The sequence below is a fragment of the Echinops telfairi genome, unplaced genomic scaffold (genome assembly GCF_000313985.2).
Source record: "Echinops telfairi isolate 266 unplaced genomic scaffold, ASM31398v2 ScPeMD7_7458;HRSCAF=8496, whole genome shotgun sequence".
In the NCBI taxonomy this organism is placed as follows: Eukaryota; Metazoa; Chordata; class Mammalia; order Afrosoricida; family Tenrecidae; genus Echinops; species Echinops telfairi.
This window is the reverse complement of record NW_022111358.1, coordinates 10,853,421-10,878,815: the sequence shown is the minus strand read 5'-3', so window position 1 is coordinate 10,878,815 and position 25,395 is coordinate 10,853,421. Positions and strand designations below refer to the sequence as shown.

The 25,395-nt window shown below is 39.4% G+C and overlaps 1 protein-coding gene across 1 annotated transcript in view; it reads right to left on the bottom strand.

The window, feature by feature from the left end:
• TAF15 (TATA-box binding protein associated factor 15) overlaps nt 1–19,425 on the bottom strand; it is a 32,611-nt gene extending 13,186 nt beyond the window's left edge. The window contains exons 1-8 of the mRNA XM_030888071.2: nt 19,345–19,425; nt 12,730–12,769; nt 10,821–10,872; nt 10,650–10,734; nt 10,464–10,566; nt 7,642–7,835; nt 6,657–6,777; nt 115–149 (exon numbers count right to left, since the gene is read on the bottom strand). Coding sequence (XP_030743931.2) covers nt 115–149; nt 6,657–6,777; nt 7,642–7,835; nt 10,464–10,566; nt 10,650–10,734; nt 10,821–10,872; nt 12,730–12,769; nt 19,345–19,351 — 637 coding nt within the window. The 5' untranslated portion in view covers nt 19,352–19,425. The remainder of the gene's footprint in view (nt 1–114; nt 150–6,656; nt 6,778–7,641; nt 7,836–10,463; nt 10,567–10,649; nt 10,735–10,820; nt 10,873–12,729; nt 12,770–19,344) is intronic.
• Between the last annotated feature and the right edge of the window lie 5,970 nt (nt 19,426–25,395).

Genomic DNA, 25,395 nt, shown 5'->3' with positions numbered 1-25,395 from the left:
ACACACCAGCCTCAACAGAGTAAGAAAGGGCTTAGACTGCGTCTGCGGGATATTGGTGGCTCTTAGATTTATATAGCATTTCCACTGAAACATTTTGGGATACTCAGCACTTACCACCAAAATTTTTGAAGCCACCGCGGTCACCACCACTGCAGAGGAAAAATTGAAGAAATGATTTCTTCCTTAAGTCTCTAATGTGCTGAGCCCTGGGCTCAATCTACACTTAACTGTCACAAGTAGAGAGCCTAGGAAAACAGTAGCACCTCTAACTTTCCAGTAAGTTCCATTTCATAGACTTCAAAATGTTGTTTCCCTTTAAGAGTATTGCCCAGGATCTATTTCTGCATGGGTACCTTTTTAAGCTCACTACATATATAGCTAATATACTCCTATTTTAAAATATTCCCAACCCCAAGTCAAAGGGATACTACTCAAACCATATTAAACTGGATATAAGCTAAACCAGATCAAATATTGTTTCCAACAAGATATTTGTTAAATATTTTTTAAAAGAAGAATAATATAAAGATTCTGGTAACAGAATGGGAGAGGTAAAAATTTGAGTATTACATTCTACTGTGATATCAAATAGTGGGTTTTATGAGATGAAAGAAAAAGTGAGGAACAAATAGATACAAAGGTAAACCTGAATGAAAAATTCCTAAAATTTCCAATCACTCAGCAATCTGACAAAATGAGGACTCAAAGAGAGTACCATTATAAATTCCCTCCTACATGTTGTGAGATGCCGTCAAGCCACTCCCAAATCACAGGGACCCATGTACAACAAACTAAACCCCGTGGGGTTCCGCATCGTCTTCACATCGGTGCTCTGCTAGCCACTGCAGCCCCGGTGTCGATTCATCCTGCTGAGGGTCCTCCTCTTTTTGCTGGCCCCTCCTTCCTTTACCAAACATGATGCTCTTCTCCAGGACTAGTCCGCCGGATAGCGTAGCCAACGTATGCACGATGAAGTCGCAGCACCCTTGATTCAAGCGAGCTTTCTAGTTGGATTTCTTCCAACAGAGATGTTCTTTCTTCTGATAGTCCATGCATTAGTCAAGATTCTTTGCAAACACCTTAATGCAAATGCATCAATTCTTCTTTGGTCTTCCTTATTCTCACCCTACTCCATATCCACTGTAAAATACATCTCCTCACATAGAACTACTGAAGTTTATAGAAAGCAACAGAAAACACAACGTACTATAATATCACCATTCCCCACAAGACAATGACTTGATTTGGCAAATCAATCACTGCCAAATAGTCAATAATGCTCATAATGCATAACTTTAAGCAAAATGCTACGGTTTCTCTTTAAGTAGTCATTAATTAAAAACTGGTTTCTTTGGAATGACGTAGGTAATTCCTCCAAGATTCAAACCAAGAGGTGACAAGGGAACAAAGATCTAATCTGCTACCCTGTTTCCCCGAAAGACAGACATCCCCCGAAAATAACACCTACTTAGTTTTGCCTCTCGCTGAAATATAAGGCATCCCCCAGAAATAAGGCCCCCAAAGCTACCTCTGGACCATAGCAGCACAGCTCACTGTTGGCTGCAGCACAGCCGGAGCAGACAGGAAGTGCGCATTTTCTTTTAATAAAACAATAAATGTGTACCATATTCTTCTTCATGGAAAAATAAGACATCCCCTGAAAATAAGACCTAGCCCATCTTTGGGAGCAAAAATTAATATAAGACACTGTCTTATTTTCAGGGAAACAGAGTACTACTAATCTTCTACAACCAAAGAAACAAAAATTTCTGCTTTTGTAATCACACTATATTCTAGGTAGCTTTTCTGAACTAATCTGAGGGGAGGAAAAAAACAATCATTCTTCTGTAAAAAAGCATTTTCTTTTTGTAAATTTAGTCTACTACTCTGATGCCAAAGTTTTGTTTTCCCTTGCAATCACCTTAAGCATACATTCTAACTGCTTTTCTAATTTGTAGAAGGCAGGAGAATAAGGCTGTTCCATGGCTGCCTAGACTGTGAAACACACCCACATACAGCTTTATTTACATAGCTTTCTTATTAAGTCTCTAAGATCCCTTTTGTAAGAGTACCCCAAAACTCAAACTCAACACTGACTGAGAAACCCTACAGAACAGGGAGGATCTAACTGTCCCTGTGAGTTTCTGAGATTGCAACTCTTTACAGAAGTAGTTTATCCAGTCGTTTCTCCTGAGCAGCTGGTCCTTTCGAACGGTTAGCCTTGTGGATCGCAGCCTAATGTGAACCACTACACCACCAGGGCCTCCTGCTGGAGCATTCCTGAATGAGTATTCAAATCCTCCCTGAACTTCTACATGACATGTTTAACTCCTTAAGAAATACAGGCTTCTTGAGCTCAAACTGCTGGAAATCTTAATAGACACTAAAATACCTCAGGCTTCTTCAAACATGATCATTAGAACTCAAAAAGCAAGGAGAAAAAGGAAAGAACTAGTAAAAATCTTAAGCCATGTTCTTATGTCAGGAAGTTACAGTCCTCAGAACAGACTTTTTAAATAGAAAATTGAGGTCACTATTTTCACAAGTGTAAGAAGAGATGCCTTCGATGTCATTTTAATGGAGTATCAAATTGTTTACCTGGCCACAGGAAGGGAAAATTTTTAAAAGTAATTTGTTACGTCAAGCTAGTTCCTAAAATTTCGGTTGGCCAGAAATATAATTTTGAACAAAAGAAAACAGCATACTCCTCTGGAAGAAAGAAATATACACACAAATGACAAGCAAACAGGCTTACAATTTCCTAGTCCTCTACATAATGCCATTTTAATTTAAGCCATCTTTACTGAGTATTTATGTTGAAAACAAAGTCGCTGAAGATATCAACACAAATGGTCATAAATCTGGAAGCAACACAGTAGACTGAAAAATATAGAAACAACACAATACAATGTTCTTCAAACCAAGAGTCATATATTATTTACCACTAGTTAAGTAAGAAAATTTCCTTCTTAAATATCTACATCCTTGGCTATTCAAAAGGAAGGACAGTGTGGACATCGCCCAGGGAACTTCTCAGAAATATCCAAACCCTAGGATCAAAAGCTGTATTTTAACAACCCCCAAGTAATTAATACACAAGTTTGTGAATCGGTAGTGTGGATAATCTGTAATTCTATGTGAAGCTTTCTTAAAAGTTCAAATATTCCAATCATTTTTTATTAAAAACCCAGCAGTTCTTACAAAGGCTATAGTTATAGAATCTTTCCTCCAATGCCTGCAAAGTTAGTTCTTTTTCCAAATACTGAGTACCACATTAGCAAATTAAGACAAAGATAATAAAAAATGAAACATCTATGAGTCACGATGTTGCTACTAACAAATTTTTCATTCCCCAAAAAAGCAAGTATATAAACAGAAAAAAAGCCCTGATATAAAGACACTTTATGATGAACAGTAAAAAATTTAAGAGACAAAAACAGGCATACTCAACGTTATGGCTGAGTGCTCCTGCATAAAAAATCAGTTATGTATTTGATTCAAGCAGGAAGATAGTTCTCCAAGTTCAAAACCACTGACTGAGGCCAGCCTACCCTATGGTAGGCTCATGAATTCTTTGTTATAGCATTACATATTTGAAGACAAACATTAATTCTTTTACATCTAAATTTTAAAATATGTGTGCAAGTATTAGAACTGCCCCCAAGAAAGAAAAGGGTAATGCTAGAATCTTTATTCCTAAAAAACTTATCTAGACAAAAAAATCTGATCTAAAAATTATGATTAATTTTTTTATATGTGCCAGGGTTGAGTTTTCATACTAGCAAATCTAGATAATAATTATTGGGATGTGAGGAAAAGACCACTATTAATCCAAAGGTAAATGACTCACTGGATTCAAATGCCATCCCCAACAGCAGGTGTACTTATGTTTTCTTTTTTCTCATAGCATGTATATGTGGCACAATGTTGTTCTAAAGTCAACATTTACCAACGTTTTAGGAAGCCAAGATTCTATCGTTCTAGAACTGCACTGTCCAATACAGTACCCACTAGCCATATATCCCTAATGAATATTTGATATGCAGCTAGTCAAAATTAGGATGTACTGTAAATTTGGAAAACAAACCAGATTGTAGGTATTAGTTTAAAAGGAAACAAAATACAAGAATGTTTTTAATTTTTTTTTTAATTAAAAAAAAAAATCTCATTTTTATATTGATTATAAATTGAAATATCTTAGCTGGATAAAGTTAAATAAGAGATTAGAATTAGCTTTACTAGTTTAAAATTTAATTCAATTGTGGCTATTAGAAAATTTTATAATACATGTGATTTACATTATATAAATAAAAAAGTATTGTTATTGGAGTTCTAGTTCCTATGTGCACGAGCTTATTCAAAACAAACATGACCCTGTGGTTACTAGAGAGCTACAGACATGTTCAGTAATATATTTGAGTCTCACTATATTATACTTTTTGTGCCAAGGAAACGATTTTGAGATCAGAGCTATTATCAAATTTTTAACAAAACTCAAATGGACATCTTCTCAATTCATAGAGTTTTTGCAACAAGTTTACGGGACTGCTGGCCCACACATAAAAGTTTTTGGACGGATCAAACTTTTTTTTTTTTCAGGTTCTTTTTTTTTATTATTATTTTTTAATCGTTTTATTAGGGGCTCATACAACTCATCACATTTTAAGGGAGGTTGGAAAAACTTCAAAGGTGAGCCGAGAGGGAAGACCATCAACCTCTAGAAATTTAGGAAGCATGACTAACACCAGAAACCAAGTGGAAGAAGACCACAGAATGACCACTGCTTCAACAGCTACTGACAAGGCTCGGCATTTTCAATTTTACACACACCTAGTCTCAAGCTTTTGGCTCAGCAGGTGCCAAAGTGGTTGCACAAAGACCAGCTAGCTCTAGCTCATTTTTTCAGTTACCATATATACTAGAGTATAAGCTGACCCAACTATCAGCTGAGGTACATACTGCTAGAAATTAGAAAATGTGCTAGAAAAACCCGGCTTATACACGAGTATATACGGCAGTCTTCTGAGCAAGACAGAGGCTCATGAATCTTAGGCTTAACAATGCAATCCAAAGAGCAAGGTTCAATCAAAATAGTGGCTTCTGAAGAGCTCTTCTAAGATAGTTAAAATCAAGACATAGAGGTCAGCCCAGAAGGGCCTTGTCAGCTCCCCAACTCTAAGAAGAGCAGATAAAATTTATTTTTGAAGACTTCTCTACCCTTTTCCACCCTTTCCGAGAATTAAGATCCCACCATTAACAGAAGGCAATGACATAGTTTAATAGATAATCTATTTGGATACAACTTTCTTGTTTAAAAATTAAATTCATAACAAACTATAAAACATATACCATTCCAAAGTTCTAAACAATTATATAAAACTCACTAACGGGACAACTTATAGACAAGTAATAGACTAGTCTGGGGCTTCAGGGGAAGGAATAGGAAGGACATAGGGTTAAGCACCATGGCATTTTACATTGCTCATTTCACTCACATCCATTTGATGGGAAACTGTTCTTTAATAACGAAAAGGCTATTATTTTTTTACCGTAATAAATAAACTTTACTTATGAGTCAAAAGACTTCATGTCCAAGTGTTACAAAATATATTAAGTAGGTTTAGACTTTAGTCTATACACACAATATCAGTATACACTAAATACTTTATGCTCAACAAAAATGCAAGTTGGTGAAATCAAATTACTGGCTCCCTTAAGAAACAACAGTGCTGTATGTAACTGGCTTTATTTCTCAGATCACCCAAGAGACACATTCAGTGTCTAGGAGCAAAAGAGTGAACTGGTTGGTACAAATATTAGTTAACGAGACACACACAATGTCTATTCCCAAGGAACATAAGTATCTTCAAGGCTGCGTATTTTACACACAAATTTACAACCTGGAAACCTCATCTTAGGACACTGAATATCAATTACTTTTTCATTTTCATTTTTCTCTTTAGAGCCAAAGTGATACATTTACAGATATACTTTTTAAGTAATTTTAAAATCCTTTTCAAAATACATACTCTAAATACTTATAATAACAATGGAAAGAGGAAAAAAGCTGAATCAAAGGCCTTTTTACCTTCCAACAGTTTAGACAAAATACACAACAGTAGGTGATGCTGCACTATACTAACTTAAGAAGGAGGACAAAATAGTTTTCTTACGTTTAATCTTTAATTTCCCAAGCCTACCTTCATACTCTGCTATTGCCTACCACAGACTTTCCCTTCCCAAGGGGATTCACAACTCGGGACAGCCTCTCTTTCCATTGGGAATTCACTTACCTGCTATTTCTTAACATACAAAAAAACTTGGATTTCTCAAAGTCATCATTTAAAGGAGTTTAGATTCTAACTTTGGCCAGAAAGACATAGTCAAGTGGTTTAACCCCAACTATAGTATGAGACTTTATTCTACTGGTGTTTAAGACACTCCACACTGATTAACTACTGACATAGCCTATTCTAGGGTAATTTATGTGGCATCTTAAGACTGACAATAAATTTTGAATCTATTCTCTTGTCTATAACACAATCAATTTCTTTTTTAAAAGTCTCTTTAAATTAGATGCTGGGATCAAACCAACTAAGTTAACAAAGTAAAAACAAGAGAGAAAGAAATGTAGGTATTTACACGTAAATGCTTACCTTGATCCTGTCATAGGACCTCTTCCATCCTTGTCATATCCCCCACGCCCTCTACCTCCTCCCTGTGACCCGCCATATCCTCTATTATCTTCTCCATACCTACTCAGATCACGACGGTCATCTACAAAAATAAAAATACATACATTAGTAAACAAGCATTGCCATGTCTGACAAAAGCTTGATGGAACAAGCTTAAATGGCTCTTTAAGTGACACAATATATTCTTTAAGAAATGCCACATGTGCACAAAACTCAAATGCAAGTTTCATAAAACTACCTGTGTCATATTCCCCTCTGCTAAAGACAGATTGCAAAATAATAATTTGGAATAATCTGAACTAAAATATTATTTTAATAAACTTTAAGCATTAAGTTCTTATTTCTTTATCTCCAAGCATTTAAATCTAAGCCAAAATTGGTCAGGGTAACTGAATTTTCAAAATTCAAGGAGATAGTTGTTGAATGTATGATCAATTATTCATTAAGAATCTACTGAACATTTACTATGTACCAAGTCATATGCTTGGCACTGAAGGTACAAAAAGAATAAAACAAAATCCTTGCTTTTAAGTACAGATAATTGTACAATGAGAAAACAAAAGAGAAGAATGGCTTGCCCTTGTTAGGTAAGGTTAAATAAGGCTAATATAATAAAGATCAGTATCACCCCAAACCTAATACACTACTGCCAATAAAAGGAACTGGTAACAGCTGCACTGTCAAATGCTTTGAGCTCATTGAGACATTTAGTTCACAGTTAGCCATCAAAATGTTACAGACCACTTAGGAGCCTCTATAAAATCCAGAAATAAAAATGTATCAATAAGCTAATTTTAATGGCCATAAAAGAGAAAAAAGAGGTTCAATGCCACCTTACATTTTTACGAAACTTTTATATATTTTTTTATAAAGTTCTTGTGTGAACATTTTAATAGAAAACATAACCGTCCTATGAAAGGGGAGGTATAAAAGAAGTATATTTTACCTTGTGTGTGGTGACTGTAATTTTCCCTTTGCGAATGATAGGACTGCTGATTTTGATTATAGGAATCATGCTGCTGATCATAATTTGACTGTTCATCATATGAGCCTTGATGTTGATCATAACCTGACTGCTGATCATATGAATCTTGTTGACCATAGTCTGATTGGTCATATGAAGGCGCTCTTCCACCTTGACTAAACAGAAATCAAGAACTTGAGAGATTTTGTAGGAGGAATTTGTTTAGCAAAGCAAGTCCATTGAAAGTGATTTAAGAGGTCTGACCACATAAATTCAGTCATATTAATTACTATCTTCTCATGAAAATTATATAGCTCTTTTAACTACAAAGTCTCATTTTTGCCAATAATGTCTATCAAATGACAATTTCACTCTTTGAAGAGGTGCCACATTATATGAAAAATTATGCACATTTAAATAACAGAGCAAGTTTAAAATGCTAGTACAATAATGAGTCTTTTAGCAGACAATGCTGTCTAGTCTATTTTGATTCATAGTGACCCTATAGAGCAGACTAGAAATGATCCACAGGGTTTCCAAGGCTGTAAACCTTAATTGAAACACAAAACTCATGAGCTCATGGTTTTGAACCACCAACCTGTGGTTAGCAATCCACTGCTTTATCTAGTGTCACCAAGGCTGCTTGAGTTCTTTTAACACTCACATTGAAAAGCTCTATACAAGGCAGGCCAGATGTTCGTGAAAAAGAGAATTAAAAGATGACCTGATTTTTCCACAAATGTATTGAAGCCCCTTCATATATGCTACTTTTTAATGTCACCTCTTAAAATATTTTTGCCATTTTCCTTTTAATATTTTCTTTAGAACCCACAAAAGAAATCTTACATCCTACAACGTACATCTTTGATACATCTTCAAACAATACATTTTGGAAAATGGTTTATATTTATATTTAAATTTAGTAAGAGGAAGGAATTTGCTTTGTGATGCCATTATGCTTTTAAGTCTAAAAAGGAGCTGATCAGGTAATGAGATTGCTCTATTTCTTGAAATTCAAAAAGAAATCCTATGCATATTCTGAGCAACATGTCTAAATTAATTACCTGCTCCCAAGGAGGGAATGTTGAATGGCAATTTAACTGGATGAGTTCTCATGCTTACTTAAAATATTTAAGAGGAACTAAAAAGGACTCCTAATTGGGGAAAAATAAAAGTTGCCATTTGCACACATAATTTAATCTTTTTTGTTGTTTTTAGTTTCTTCAATGATCTGCTTACTAAGTCTCATTTCTAAGAACTCAAGAATTAGAAGACTATGGAATTGACTTCCTCATTAAATGACCAATTTTATTTTATCCATATTTTTATTCTGCATCAAAACAATCGAACAATGATCAGTAATGACAAATGTCCATTTGTCCTTAGGCACATCACAATGGTATATTTGGCATATTTCACTTTGAAATAGCTGTCAAAGCCCAATCTCCGGGCATTTGTTTGTCATGTTTTCAGAAACCTACTGACCAAAACAATTCTCTTTAAAGTGAAAGTGACGCTTTTTTAGGAAAAGGCAGTAAGGACAAGTGGAAATGGGGAACTCAAGGAAGAAGTGATTAGGAGTGCTGTTCCACTGAGGACACTACAATGTCTTAAAATAAAAATGTGCAGGAAATACTGAGTGGGAAACGAATTTGCTCTTTAAACTTTCACCTAAGCCACAAAATGAGCAAAATAAAATAAAGTGAACCTTTCTTTACTTCATAAAATGAGGAAAAATTACTAAAACTATCTCAAAGTGGTATCTGAGGATTAATTAGGTTAAGAAACACTAAAGTATTTCATAAAAGGTAAAAGGTAGTTTAAAAATTCAGGTGATAAAAAACAAGTTAAATTGATCTTATCAAAACTAACTAAGTATAGAGGGGGAAGTGGGGGGAGCTAATACCAAAGACTCAATAGAAAGTAAATGTCTAGAAAAGAATAAAGGCAGCAAATGTACAAACATGCCTGATTCAAATGATGTATAGATTGTGGTAAGAATTGTATGAGCCCCCAATAAAATGATTTTTTTTAATGAATTAAGTATAGGCTTTTGAAATCTGGGGGGAATTACAGAATTTATACTTTGTAAACATTCACCCAGCTGTATTACTGAAACACATTTTAAGGGATCTGACATATATGAAGGAAGAGGTTTTGGCATTTTGGGTTTTGTCCCTAAAAAACATAACCAAATAGTTCAAAAATAAAATTGAAATAAAAAGGTGTACACACACACACAAAAAAAAGGTGTGCACTATGAAATCCAGAATAGGTAGATCCACAGAGACAATAACTGGATCAATGGTTTCTCAGGGTTATGGTAAGGGAGGTTGGAAAGAAATGGGGCGCTAATAATGATGAATACAAGATTGAGGAAAATGTTCTAAAGCTGATTAAGGTGATGACTGTACAATTCTTCTTGATGCGACTGAACTACTAATTGTATGATATATGAGTCATATCCCAATAAACCTATTAAAAAAGAAAAGGGTATACACTGTTTCAGCTTACAAATTTTTATTTAATCGGATAGAACATGTCCAAAAAAGACCATGTGCAAATCTAACATTTGTCATGTGTGTGCATTTACAGCTAAACAATTTTACAAGACACAAATTATAAAAATCAAATTACAATATTGTGTCAATTTGCAGATTCCCCACACATAAAATTGTAAAACCTGTATACTATCAAAACTTATTCTAAAAACTAAAGGAAGTTTGCTGGTGAAGACTGTTTAATACCTAAAGTGTCATTTCCACTGTCCAACACAATGTCCACACTTTGGACTATTTCCTTACCCTCCTGATGATTCCGAGTTTTGCTGTCCCTGGTTATTATAAGATTGCTGGCCATAAGAGCTCTGCTTTTGATTCTCATAACCACCGTAGGACTGTGAATAACCTAAAGATTGGATGGGTAAATCATTTAGTGAGGGTTCTGATTTTTAAATCTCCAAAATAGCAAATTTAACAAACCAGTCCAACCTGATTGGCTTTGTCCATAACTGGAGTAGCCGCCATAGTTCTGTCCATATGAGGAATCAGTCGTTTGCCCATAGCCAGAATAGCTCTGAAATTTAGGTAAATACTCAAATTTCATCACCTACTTAAAATAAAAATAAATACTAATGATGGTTAATTTCTATTTCAACCTACTTGTGATGTTTGTCCATATCCTTGGTTGCCTTGATTTCCATAGGAAGAGTAACTGTAAAAGATGTATGCAAAAAAAAAAAGAAAAAAAAAAGATGTATGCAATACTTTAAAGAAGTCTGTAATAATTTGAGAACATCAATTAAAAATTCTATCTTCATTTGCAACTTTCTACTCATATACAACCTTCTTTTCTAAATTATTATCAATCTGTCTCAAAGAACAAATTGAAAGATGACTATTAGAGAAATAAGAAGTCATTTCCAGACCCTGTGAATGCCAAATACCAAGTTTTCTGTTAGCAACTCCCTAAAAATAAAACACTTGAACTAGAAAAATCCCAAGAGAATTTTGCTTACAACACGCCCGAGCCCATAAGAAAATATCTAAAGCAGAAAAATAGTGACTTCAAGTTAACACTTTAATCAATTTAGCATCCAATTTTGACAAATTACTTACATCATCTACCCTTAGTTACATCTGTCTTTAATTTCCTATAAAAGGCATTCTGATTTTAATTTTTTTTAACATTTTATTAGGGGCTCATACAACTGTTATCGCAATCCATACACACATCAATTATGTACAGCGCATTTGTACATCATTCTCAAAACATTTTCTCTCCACTTAAACCCCCGGCATTAGGTCCTCATTTTTCCCCTCCCTCCCCGCTCCCCCCTCCGTAATGAGCCCTTGATAGTTTATAAATGGATATTTTGTCATATCTTGCCCTGTCCGACGTCTCCCTTCACCCACTTTTTGGTTGTTTGTCCCCCAGGAAGGAGGTCACATGTAGTTCCTTGTAATCAGTTCCCTCTTTCCTACCCATTCTCCCTTTACCCTCCCTGTTTCGCCACTCACACCACTGGTCCTGTAGGGCTCGTCCACCCTGGATTCCCTGTATTTTCAGTTCCTATCTGTACCAGTGTACATCCTCTGGTCTAGGCATTCTGATTGTAAAAGTCCAGTTTAATGCCTTAGTAATCACAGGTATATACACCAAGTATTTATAGAATGGAATTATATTGTATTCCCAGTGTTGCAGCAGAGCCTGGCACATAGTTCAATTAGAAGTATTTACTAACTGAATGAATAAACGCATCTAAGACTTGATTTTTCTTTTTTTATAGCAAGCATGTTTTAAATTAGAAACAAACTTTCTGGATATATACCATGATGGTCTAAAACCCGAATAAAAATAAGCCATTTATGTGCAAAAAGTAAGATAAAATAAAATTTATTATTTTAGTCATAGGACATTACAAGAATTACTTTAAACAATTTATTTCAATGAACACATTTGATAGATGCCTACTATGGTTAGCACTAGTATATGAGAATAAAAACAGTGAAATCAATTTTGTTTTCATTAAACTTAAAAATCTTAAAACAGGTTATTTAAGGTGCTATATTCTGAATACTTGCCATTGAGTTATAAAACATATCCATTAGATAAAGGCTAAATTTCTATTAAGAAGCACAATTTTTACTGTGAGAATGGTGAAATTTTCCTAAAGATGCTAAATATTTCTATTTATAGTGCTTTAAAAAACCTGCTCTAAAGCACATTAGCACCTTATACCCCACGAAAATATGAAACTTTTTAAAAGAATCTGTTATAGCTCAACTACCTAAATTGATTTTATACTTTTATTTCTTCTAAGGAGTCTCTTAAAGAAAACAAGCTTTACATTACTTACAAGATTTTTTTAATCTCTAGGGAGAACCTATATTTATTGATGCAGCTTTCAAAAAGAGAAAAACTTCAGCACATTTATATGGACCAGCTGCTTTCTCCGTTAAGAACTACTCTCTCATAAGGCATCCAGACACCAAGTCTAGAGGAAAGAGGAACTAAATTCACCTTTTTTCAGCTCTACCCATTAATGGTATTAAAATGTTTATACATTACCTTTGCTGCTCACCCCCAGACTGACCGTAACTTCCAGAATCTAAAACACATAAAAATAATTTTTAATCTTATTTAAAATTAGACTTCCCCAAAGGCTATCTTTTACCTCTTCTACATGAAACGCAAGAAAATGTCACAAAATTTAGAGACACACCAAGAACTTAAAAACTACAGAAACATCTGTAGTTTATGCCATTTACAGTAATTAAACTTAAGGAGTACAAATGTGCCAAGAATCCTAAGAACTAAATGAACTGTGAAAACAATTAGTGAAATCCATCTTTTTAAGAAAAATTCCAAAGCTCAAGGTGTATGATCTTTATATGTAAAAATTAAGACTACCCAGAATGTACCCCTAAAGTTAATGTCTACCCCCCAAAAAAGCCAAACTACCCAGAACCAGGGAATGAAAGACAAGTATAACAAGATAAATTCCAGAATTACATTTCCTTGCACACTTCCAGACCCAGCCCAAGCAATTCCTCTACACTGGACTGCTTTGATTGACAGAATGCCACTGAGATTTCCAAAGAATTGGTGAAAGCAGAGTGAGCTGTTTAATTTTACTAAGTTTTCAGGGACATGCGCAAAGTCAGCAATGCCAACTTCTACAGTCCATTTGCGCAATAAAAACTATCAATGAAGATATAAAAGTGATTGCTGTATGCATAAAAAAATAAAAGAACTAATGTAAACAATGATTTGCAACAATTCAAAATGCTAGTCATATCAATTTTTAATGTTCTACCTTCTTAGACTTATGTAAATGAGATCTATTTATTCATGATGAGTACTTTCATACGAAGTACTCCTGCAGTTATACAAAATGAATGCCTCTGAGCCTCAAACTGCTGACCAGTAGAACCAGCCTCCTCATCCTATCAGAAACAATATGCTGTAGATAGTTCTGAAAGCCCAACAAAGATAAATTAAGTCAGTGACTTTTTATTCATTTAAGGCAACAAGAACATTGCCAGTGGTGTATTTGGCACTTTTCTGCAGTATAATAAAAAAATTCTCCATTCAGACAGAGTATTTAAGACAAGTTCTTAATTTTGAGATAAAACTGAGACAAGGTACTATTCCTATGAGGAAGGCATAAAAGCGACCCAAAAAGAAGGAACAACTGTGTACACTGCCGTGTTCAATAAAATGACTTCAGAACTGTAACTAACATAATTTGAAAAAGATGCTGAGTTTAGACCATAGATTAGTTGCATCCATCAAATTAAAAAAAAAATTATATTCACCAACTTAGAAACAGAAAGCACTTGGGAGGGACTGCTGAAGGATAAAACTTAAGATACCAGAGGTGAACCTAAAAGCAGGAGCATAGATGCCAGTTTTCCCAACTGCAGCCATCTACACAATCTGCAAAATTCCCTTTTCCAAAAACCAACCAACCCACTGCCCTGGTGGTGATTCTGAGGCAGTGGTGCCCCTACAGGATAGACTAGACCTGCTCCTGGGGGTTCCCAAGACTGTAAATCTTTACAGGAGCTGCTGGTGGGTTCAAATTCATTCATTATACCACCAGGAGCATCCGGATACCTTCAACTTAGGTAAAACTAACCTAGAAACACCTAGGACAAGTGATTATCTCAAATCTGATGCAGGTACAAGGGTTCTTAAAGAGCTCTAGCAGCACAATGATTAAGGGCTCTTCTGCTAACCAAAAGGCCCCAGGTTCGAACTCATCTAAGCAGCATCATGGGAGAAAAGACTGGCAATATTTCCACAGATTTTTCAGCCTAGACTACACTATGGGGGAGTTCAGTTGGAACCAACTGACAGTACACAACCACCACCTAAACCAGTCCTCCAGAACTGAGAATTTGACTCCTTCAGCTTGCCAACTTTAAAACTGTCAAAGGCTCGCAAAAGGAAAAACAAGGTAGTCCGGTAAGAGTTTTATCTCTAACTGGTTTCGCTGTACTCTTAAAAATGTCGCCTAGGTGCTTAGAAAGAGCCGTCTAACCGACCAAACTGTGACTGGTAACATAACTGAAAAACAATCCTCCTCTGGGTCCGTATTCCTGGTGATCTTTCTCCATCATACTGTGAAGTTTTTGTCACTGTGCGCGGCATGAGATATCCCCAATGTGAAAACCCGAGTTCAGTGCTTTCGCCTTTACTTTTATTTCTATCTCCTTCGAAGGGACTTTTCACTTACAATGTTTTTCCTGCTTTCTGTTGGAATTTCTTTACTCACTCTTCCAACTTTTAAAGTTATACATTCAATTTTTGCTCCTTTGTCATAAAAATGATTATACTCTATCTTTAAAAAGCATTAACAAAGTTCAGAACTACTTTTAACCTTCCAATCACGTCCTTCCCTATTAATTTGGTTCCACCTTTTTTAACCTCTAAATTCACTTTTTTAATCTTCATTGTTCTATGCAGTAAGTACCTCATTTACCTATTTCCTTCCCCTATATTGTTTTTATATTCCCTTTCTTTTAGTGGTTCTTTCAGTAAAGCCCAAGTCGTAGTCTTTTTGCATCACATATGTAGTGTCTAGATATATAATTCCAGATCAATATTTACTTTCTAAATACTGAAGATCATTTATCTGGCTACTTATAATTGAGACATGTGTTCATCCCTTTCTCTTTAACATGTTATTGGTATATTACACTCTAGTTTCGCATCATCTTATAAATTACATTTGTTGGGACTAGTGCTTGATTCAAATGATTCATACTTCAATAACTAGAAAACTCTCACCTGCCTCTTTGACTAATGATTTCGCTGCCAATTTGTCCTTCTGGAACTCATTAAGTGACAGGACTTTCCAATATTCCCCATGTCTTAATCTTTCTGAATTGACTCTGGAAAATTAGATCACATAGCTTCTGCTTCACTTACTTCTACTAAGTCTATCTGCTGTAAAATCAACTTACCCACTTTTTCTAATTTTATGTTATTATTGGTTCTTTTTCAAATCCAGGTAGTTTTCTTAAAACAAAATCAAGTTTTAAGGCTGATTCCTTCTCTCAGGCCTTTTCATTTTTAGGCAAATATTCTCTTTAGAATTATCTACTGGGGGTTCCAATTCTCTTTGTCATTTTCATCTTGGTAAACTGATTCCTAACTCATTCGCTTCCAAAGTCGGTACCTATAGCAGTCCTATAGGACAGGTGAACACTGCTCCTGTGGGTTTCAGAGACTAACTCCTTACGGGTGTAGAAAGCCTTACCATGAACATCTTTTGTCGAGTTCATTTTTTTAATGATATTCTTGTGTCCAAGGTTGTAAGAACTTCCTCAGAAAAGGTTTTTCATTCATTTCTTCCAGAAACCCAAGAGCAGTACCAGCCCAGATCAAATTTTAGATTATTTTCATAGCTTTAATGTTTGCTGGACGGCGTAAGTAACCTAAATTCACATTCAATTTTATGAAGTATAGGTTCAGGAAAAACTTTATTTTAATAAATCATTTTATTGGGGGCTCTTACAGCTCTTATAACAATCTGTACATCAATTCTATCAAGCACATTTGTCCATATGTTGCCATCATCACTTTCAAAACATTTTCTTTCTACAACTTTTTTCTTTTAAGACTTCCTTGTTACTTCTTGTGGTGATATGAAGTCTTTGGGTTTTTGTTTTTCCTAGTGCATTTTTTGACTAAAGGTACAGTAACTTCAAACATGCAGGTGCTACGTAAGGATTTGTTCCCATTACCATGTTGTAATGGTCTCAGGGCATCCATATCTCCTGGCCCTACAGTCATTGGGCATCAAAACCTGAGTCTCTACGTCCTCTTTTCAGGCCTGGTCACCATGCTTAGCATGCTGCCTCCTACTGTATTTTTGTCACCTGAGGCATTCCCTGCCTTGTTGTAACTTCTTGCCATTTTTAGGTGTTTGTGATGGATTTTTCCAGTTACCTTAGCCTGCCGTCTTTGAATGAAAAGCATCTTCACTTGGTGAGTTTTGTTTAAGTGATGATTTTGTTTTTGTGATTTTAATTTGAAAGGTGTTCGATAATTCACCTTGGTAGACAATATTTGACTGTCTAAAAGTCTGATTTACTATATTTACAATTTTGATTTATGTATAATTACTTAAGTCATACAATAACTGTCAGGTTTTGGGAATGTGGGTCAGTTTGACATTAAATTTATAAATGTAGTATGGAATGTTTAAAGAACTTTTACTAAGCTTGTTAATGGTATTAATTAAAGAATTTACTGTTAAATTTATTAATTTAATTAAACATTCACCAAACAAAAGCACTGTACAGGCAAAAATAACATTTTTACACATATTACAAAATGCATAGTAGAACCAGACTAAACAAAATGTAAAGATTCCAGCTTTAATAACATGAATGTTAATTTGGAAACAAACAAAAATTAGTATTTCTTTTTACACATGAAAAGTCTACTGCAATTTTTTTTTTTAAGCTCAAATTACAAGATAACTACTATCTGGTGTGGTAATTTAAAGACCGAGATACTAATGGGTAAACCAACTCACAGAATAAAACCAATCAAATACACTGCCATCTAGCTGATTCTCACTCAGTGACTGTATGCACAGAACTGCTCTACTGAGCTTCTAAGGCTGTAGTCTGTACAGAAGCAAACTAACTGCCTCATCATTCTCCCATGGAGCAGCTGGTGGATTCCAATCATATTAAAAATCAAAACAGGCTAAAAGTGTTTTAATAACCAGTTATTAAATCCACCACTGACACTTGGTGAATTTCTTCATGAAACATGTTTTGTTTTTGAACATTCTCCTGAGAACGTTACTTCTATGAGGTTTACCAGGTTTCATTCCAAAGTATGTACAAATTTTTAAACAGTGCGGAGCTCTGGCAGTGTAGTGGGTTACATGCTGGGCAGTAACCACAGGGTCAGCCGTTCAAAGTCATCAGCTACTCCAGGGAGAGAGAAGCTTTCTACTCCTCTTTCTCCCAGGACTTTGTAAAGATTTAGTCCTGGAAATCCACAGGGCCAATTCTACTCAGTCCTACAGGGAAGCTAAGAGTCAAATTAACTCCGATGACAGTGAGTTTGGTTTAGTTTGGGTAATAAAAGGTGTTGTACTACTATACCGGGGTAAGGAAAATTAATCCTCATAGGAGCAAGGATTAATCAGAGGTAAATTCGGTGGAACTACAGTCTCTTAGGAGCCCTGATGGTGCTGTCAAGCAAGTGCTGTACTGCTGGCCACAGGGCTGGGGGTTCAAATCCACTAGCTGTTCCACAGGAGAAATCGGAGGCCATTTACCCTGACAGAGATTTCCAGGCTCAGAAATGAGTCAGAATTGACTTGATGGCAGTGGGATATAGCTTCTTACACCGGATAGGTGGGCTCCCAAGGGAGCAATAGTCTGGTTCCTTACATTAACATTAATCTAAAGAATGTATCTTGTATATCATCTTCTCTCCAATCATTCTTGCTCACTTGGACTCCTCAGACTGCAGTTTTACCATACCTTTCCATCCTTATCCGAGACTGGATTGCTAATTTTTAAATGCACTTTGTAAAAAAAAAAGAAAAGAAAACGTACAGGTGCACCCTTTAAATGAAAAAACACGTGATTCTGCCAGCAGACAGAAGACATACTCTCCCCCCAACTGTAAGGCTTCCGGGTGATGTCGTTTTTCCACCTGTAAGTGGCATCTCAACTCACGATGGTGTCTTCCACGCAGGTAGGTACCTGGCTTCTGGCAGCCTGTGTGTGGCGTAAAACCGCCCCACAATCGAAGGTGTTCGATTCGTGTGCTGGGCTAAGGCCGCTATGACCCAGGCAGGCACGTTCCAGACTTTTGTTTAAGCAGGATCTCAACTAGCGTCCAGAAGCCAGGGCTGTTCTCTTACACAACGGCTGGCCCCAGCCTAGCTCAATGTGTCGTGGCCTGCGAGTGGCAAGGGAACTACCCCGTGCACCTGCGGCGGCCTATCAATAATAGAAAAGGCTCACTTTCCCGCTCCGTAAACTGGAAGCGGGGGACGGCGGCCCGGGCGTGCACGTGAACAGGAAGCTGAATTGGATACACACCCCGCCCCCGCCCCCCCACCACTCGAATCCAGTCGGCTGGAGCCCAGGGAGTAACTCAGAAGTACGATTTCGCACAAAGCAACGTCCTCTGAGAGGGCTTCCAGAGCGTCGAGGCCCCCACCTGATGAATGGGTGCGTCGGGAAGGGCCAGCTCCACTTCACGCGTGGGGACACAGAGGGACGAGGCGATGAGACGACTGGCCCGAGGCCTCGCTGACAGACCGGAGGCGGAGCGGAGAACCTGAAGCCCCCGAAGCTCCCACGCTGAGGCTTTATCACGGCTCCCCCCCTCCCCCGCCCCCACGATGGCGTCGTCGGCCTCCGCCCCCGACTCACACAACCCTCCCCCGAGAGCCGCTCCGGTGCCACGGGCCGGGCCAAGAGAAGGGGCCCCGAGCGCTCCCGCCGGGATCTGGAGACCGTGAGCGTTGGGATCGCGCGTCCCTCCAGTCCAACATGGCGGCGGCGGCCGCCCCCCCACCCAAGCCTCCCTCAGGGCCGGGGGCTTTCCCTCGGGGCCCTCCGGAGGGCGGGAAAAAGACTCAACCCCACCGGGCCCCTTCTCGCCGCTGCCGCTGCTCACTGACGAATCACCTACCCGACATGACTAACGGCCGCGGCGCGAAGCTCACGGAGCCCGCCGAGAACAAGGAATACGAGAGCCTGGCGGCGCGGCGGGCGGAGCCCGACTGCGGGGCCCCGGCAGCCAATAGGAGGGCGGTAGGCGGGACCACAGCGCCGAGGTAGCAGGGGAGACGGCTGTGCTCGTATCCACCTCCGAACACTGAGGACTCCGACTCCGCCTCGAGTCTCCCCTCCGCGAGCCGTACCATTATTGAGAGGGAATTGAGAAGAGGACGTACCAATGCGGCTCCTAGGACGGGGGAGGAATCCGAGCCTCCTCGCGCTGTCTTAATTGCCATCCTCTTTCGCACCTCATTGAGTTTGATCGAGTTGGAAGTTAGAAAGCGGCAGAGGAGGGACCTTATAAAAACGGGACAGTGCTTAGGAAAGACCCCCCCCCGGTGTTTGAATGGTGTGCCCTCGTTCCCTCCGCTTTTGCTGCAGAGAGCTTTGCAAAGCCACCTGGGGGCGTTAGGAGGCGACGAGTTCGGGGACTGTGAGTCGTGACGCGCTTGGGTACCGTCGCGTCTCCCGATTTGTTACAATTGCCTGGTCCAAGGAGGAAACAAAGATTAAGTATGCCTTAAAACGAAACTCAAACACAATACCTAAGGGCTGCGGGGGTCCAGCTTTCGTTTTCAGTGCTGGAATATGCTAGAATAAGAGTTAACGCTGTCAGGCGCCTTACATCAGCACACTTAATTCTCACAATAGACTGATGAAATATTACTCCACGGTAAAGAGAGCAGACGCACTTGCCCTAGGTCACCCAGCTAGTGAATGGCCAAGGTAGATGCAAACCCTGCTAGCCTGACACCATTGCCTGTGAGCTGCACGGTCTGACGCCAACTGAACTGAGCCCACTGCAGTGGAGTTGATTTCGAGGCGACTGTATGTGGCACAGAGTGAAATTTGGCCATAGGGTTTTCTTGCCTGTGATGTTTATGGAAACAGATCACCAGGCCTTTCTTCCACCTCCAAACTTACTGTCACCGAGTCGATTCCCACTAAACGCTAGAATCTAAAGTCTAGATTATGAGATGAGGCTGTGAACGTTTTCTGAAGAGTGTTCTGTGACATGTGAGCCAAACCCTAGGTCATGAGCAGAAGTTGTTCAAGTCAGTAGCTGGAGGAGTGCTTTCCAGACTCGTAGATCCAGGAAGTGAGAGTTTCCCTGCGAGGTGGCAATGGTGGTAGGAGCTGAAGCCAGAAAAGCAGGGAGATAAAAGATGAGACTTTATGAAGTATATCTCCCCCAGAGAATTTTAAAAGACAGTAAGGCGAGATTTGCATTTCCAGGCTGCAGTAGGATGAATACATCGTGGTAAATACCAATTAAGTGGCCAGAGACACCAATTAAATGGCCAATGTACTAGTGCTGGAGAAAGTTAGCCTCGACCTCCGTAGTAGTTATGGAGATGGAAGTAAGTAAGTAGAGATCCCAGGTATACTCCGTCTGCAGACTGTGACCACTTACGGTGGAAGGAGGTAGGGAAGAGAGCAGAATCTGGAATGACTTCTGGGTTTCCCACGTACACACCTGAGAGATGGTGGTACAATTCACAGAGATAAGAGGAGGAACCAGTTAGTGGGGAGGAGGATAGGGAAGTTCCTAATGGATATCTTGAGGTCATCAAAAATCATGGGGTTACCTTGTCCTGTTATCCCAGCAGTTACTATGACTTCAGCTTTAGGTCAGAAGGTCACAGAGCCTCCTAACAATTAAAACTGTTTAGAAACAAACAAGGTTAATGGAATAGAGATTCTTTCAGGACTAAACAACATTTAACCTTTTAGTATATCCTTATACAGAGGAAGGAGCCTTGGTGGGGCAGGTTATGCATTGGACTGCTAAAGCTGCTCCTTGCATTCTACTCCCATTAGGAATTACACAGCAAACTCACAGGGGCAGTTCCACCTTGCCCTATAAGGTCACTGTGAGTCATGAGTTAGCAATGACTCAATGGCAGTGAGTTTGATTTGGTACACAGAGGAAGGCAACCCAGGAGAATATTGGGTTAGAAAGGAAGGCCCATGGGTCTTCTTTTAAGACAGCAGAGTTAAATAGTTTTTAAAGAAGTATGGAAAGTGTGACTTATCATCATCATCTTCTTAAGTTTGTACCTCCATCCATCCATTCATTCATTCAACTGCCGTCTCCTGAAGTCTACTACCATGTTTCCCCAAAAGTAAGACATCCCTAGAAAAATAAGATCTACTTACAGTTTTGCCTCTCGCTGAAATATAAGGCATCCCCCGAAAATAAGACCTCCCCGAAAACAGTGCTCCCCCCTACCCCCCAAGCTACCGTAACTCTGGACACGACCATAGCAGCGGGCACAGCTCACTGTTGGCCACAGCGCAGCTGGAGCAGACAGGAAGTGTGAGATCTCTTTTAATAAAATAATAAACAATAAATGTGTACTGTATTCTTCATGGAAAAATAAGCTATCCCCTGAAAATAAGACCTAGCGCGTCTTTGGGAGCAAAAATTAATATATATATAAGATACTGTCTTATTTTCGGGGAAACAGGGTATGTATCAGGAGCTGGACGTGCAATAGGAAGCCTAGCTCTGCCCCACAGGAACTGCCATGTGTCAGAACAAACCTGTGATTCAAATCAACTGCCAAGCGTGCTACATGTGATTAGATGCACCTGTAACACAGAGGAAGGGGCACATCACCCACAGGAGAGGTGGGCAAGGATGGGTTAAGGAAAGCTCTGGCAAGAGTTTGCATGCTGAAATGTGCTTTGGAGGAAAAAGCAGGAATTAGCCAGAGGGTGTATGTCTAGAATGGTATGCTCAGGTCACAGAGGAAAGTCCTGTGAATAAGTGCTTCCCTCTGTGAAGTTGCAAGGGTGGGGAATGATGATAAATGGAATGAAAGAAGTCAGCAGAAACAAGAGCCTAAAAAGCCTTATTTGCCTGCCTGCAGAGTTTAGAACTTACACGAAAAACAAGGGGGCATTTCTGAGGAGTCTAATCAAGGTAGTGACATCTGTTTTCTATATCTGTCACCTCCCTTAATCTGGACAGTCCGGTGAAAGGGGTACTGATGTTGTCTACATTTTGTAGATGAGAACACCAGGGTCAAAGAAATTGTATTCTTTACCAAGTGCACATAGCCAATTAGAGACAGAAGCAGACTTCACATCCAGGTCTTGTGGTCTCGCAAACTAGAAGGAGAATCCTGCCAGGGCTGCACTGCTCTGAGGGGCTTCTTTCCAAGGGTCCTTCTGTTCCACATCTGTCTCAGATTTGCTCCCGTGCCTCCTGCCCCTTCCAAGCTTTTAAGCCAGTTGCCTACAGAGTCGATTCCAAGCAGAACTGTGCCCAGTAGAGTTGCCAACGGCTGATTTTTCAGAAGCAGATCACCAGAACTTTCTTCTTGAGGCACCTCATATGCGGGCTCCACCTTTTGGGTGAGCAGCCAAGGGTGCGAGCCCTTGCCACCACTCAGACCCCTCTCAGGCGTGTCCTTGGGGATCCATCTATTTAGCATCTGTCCTGCAAAGAATGAATGTGCAATCTTCATCCGGTCATTCTTCATGCAAGCTCATCTTCCCCCCTCGACCCCCACTCTCTCAGCCTCAGTCTGCGTAAGTAAGGGTACATCTCACATAGCACCTTTAGTGGAATGTTTACCCCTGACCTAGTCTGCACTTTCTCATATGGGGAACTGATCCCTTAGCCTGTGTTTCCGTGCTCCAACTCGCTGCCATCAAGTCCACACTGACTCAGAGCCACCCTGTAGGACAGGGTAGAACTTCCCCTGTGAGACTAACTCTTTGCAGAGGCAGAAAGCCCTGTCTATCTGCTGCAGAGCAGCCAGTAGTTTCGAACTGCTGACCAAGCCCAACATGTAGCTACTAGCCACCGGGGTCCTTGTGTTTCCGAATTAGAGATTGCTCTGTCAGGTAGCTTCCAAGTTGAATGGCTAACTCAAGGACTGGGTAGCTCTGTCATTTAGGTCACTTGCAAACAGCTCCTGCCCCATGTCAGAGCCTCAGGGTAGTCAGAGGCTTGCTCCCTAGGAAGAGGAGAAACAGGAGAGCTCTCAGGACACTTGGGGGTTCCGTTCTTCCTCTGGCAGGGGAGAAGAGGGAACTAAGGGAGGGGTGATGGTGGCTGTCTTCTTTCTGTCCCAGCTTCCACTGGTAACCTTGGCCCCTGGGTTGCAGTACTGTCCCTCGTGCCTTTCTCCTTCCAGCCTGTGGCTTCTTGCTCTTTTTTCTGGGTTGCTTCTCTCCCCTTCACTACCCTTCCAGCACAGAAGGACCTTCAAGGACAGTGTAACCATCGTGAGTTTACTCTGTGAAACCATTACAACCAGTTGCCTTCTAGTCAGTGCCAACTCATGGTGACCCTGTGTGTGGGAAGAGAATTGTGTTCCACATGTTTGTTTTATGAGTGTGTGAGACAGGGTTCTCTAGAGAAACAAAACCAGGACACTTATATATAGTATATTTATATATATAATGTGTATATATATATATATATATATATATATATAGAGAGAGAGAGAGAGAGAGAGAGAGGGATTTATACAGTGAGAAGGAATATAACAGCTAATTAGTCCACACAGCAGTACAGAGGTCTCAGTTCAACTCACTTTTGTGGAACAATTAATACACTGAAGGCCCTTCAACCCATGAGGACTGCCAGTCCAAGTCAAGGAAGCAGAAATCATAGTCTTCCCTTGGGCAAGACAGGCAGCGTCTGCCTGCAGTCATCAGACAGCAGGGTGGAACAGCAACAGTCAGTATCACTGAGCTTAGCGAAGCAGACCCCATGGGATAGCGAAGTCAAGAAATGAACACAGCAGAGCAGAGCAGGTCTCCAAGGAGCCTCAAGCTCTCGTGGCATGATCCATGGGTTGGCTTGGCCCACAGGTAGTGCAGCACACGGTCGAGGCAAAGAACTAGCTCCAGCAACAGCAAGCTGGTCTGATCACCAGGGAGGATGCCAGATTAGGAAAGTATTTATCTTGGTCGCCCTCCAGTCAAGCTTCGACCTGGTTAAACTCTGCCCAAGTGCTCCTAAGGAGGCCTAGTTGGCACATTAAGCCTAACTATCACAATGAGCATACCACAATCTGTTTATTTCTGCTCATAGACATTTGGATTGCTTTCAGTTTTTACATATCTGTCTTAGAATAACACTTCTATTTTCTATGTATTTCTTAATGAATGTTTTATTGTCAATAAGGTGTGTGTGTGAGAGGGTGTTACCTTTCAGACCAGCAACTCTGCATTCAACAGTTCAAACCACTCATTGATTCTCCCCTCCCTACCCCCCCCCACCATGCCCTGGCCCCCATGGACTTTTCAATGGCTGATTTTTCAAGTAGATTGCCAGGCCTTTCTTCCGAGGTACCTCTGGGTGAACAGAGACTCCAGGTGGACTGCTGTTGTTGTTATTGTTGTGTACCCTTAAGTTGACTCTGACTCATCATGACCCTACAGGACAGAATACAACTGCCCCATAGGATTCCCTGGGCCACATAGTCTTTACGAAAGCTGTCATTTTTATCGAGTGGCTGTGGGTTCAAACTGCTGACCTTTCATTTAGCAGCTAAGCTCTTAATCACTGCATCACCGGGGTTCTTTTTGGTAATTATTAGAGGGAGCCATTTGAGCAGAGGCCTTACATGATCCAACTTGTTTTACCAGGTAACTCTGGCTGCTGTCTGGAGACAAGACCTTAGGGCAAAAGTAGAGGTTGGGTGAGGTCATTGCTCAGCCCAGACTAAAAACCTGACCACAAGTTGGGTTACATAATTCATCTACTGAATCCCCAGTACCCAGTATAGAGCCTGAAATAGTGGGCACTAAAAAAAAAAAAACAGAAAAAGAAAAAATTTACAAAAGAGAAATAATGAAAGCAAATTGACCTTATGTTGAATGAAAGCAATAAATCAATCGAGGGGATGCCTTGTCTCTCTAGTACAGTGGTTCTCAACCTTCCTCATGCCACGATCCTTTCATACAGTTCCTCATGTGGTGGTGACCCCCAACCATC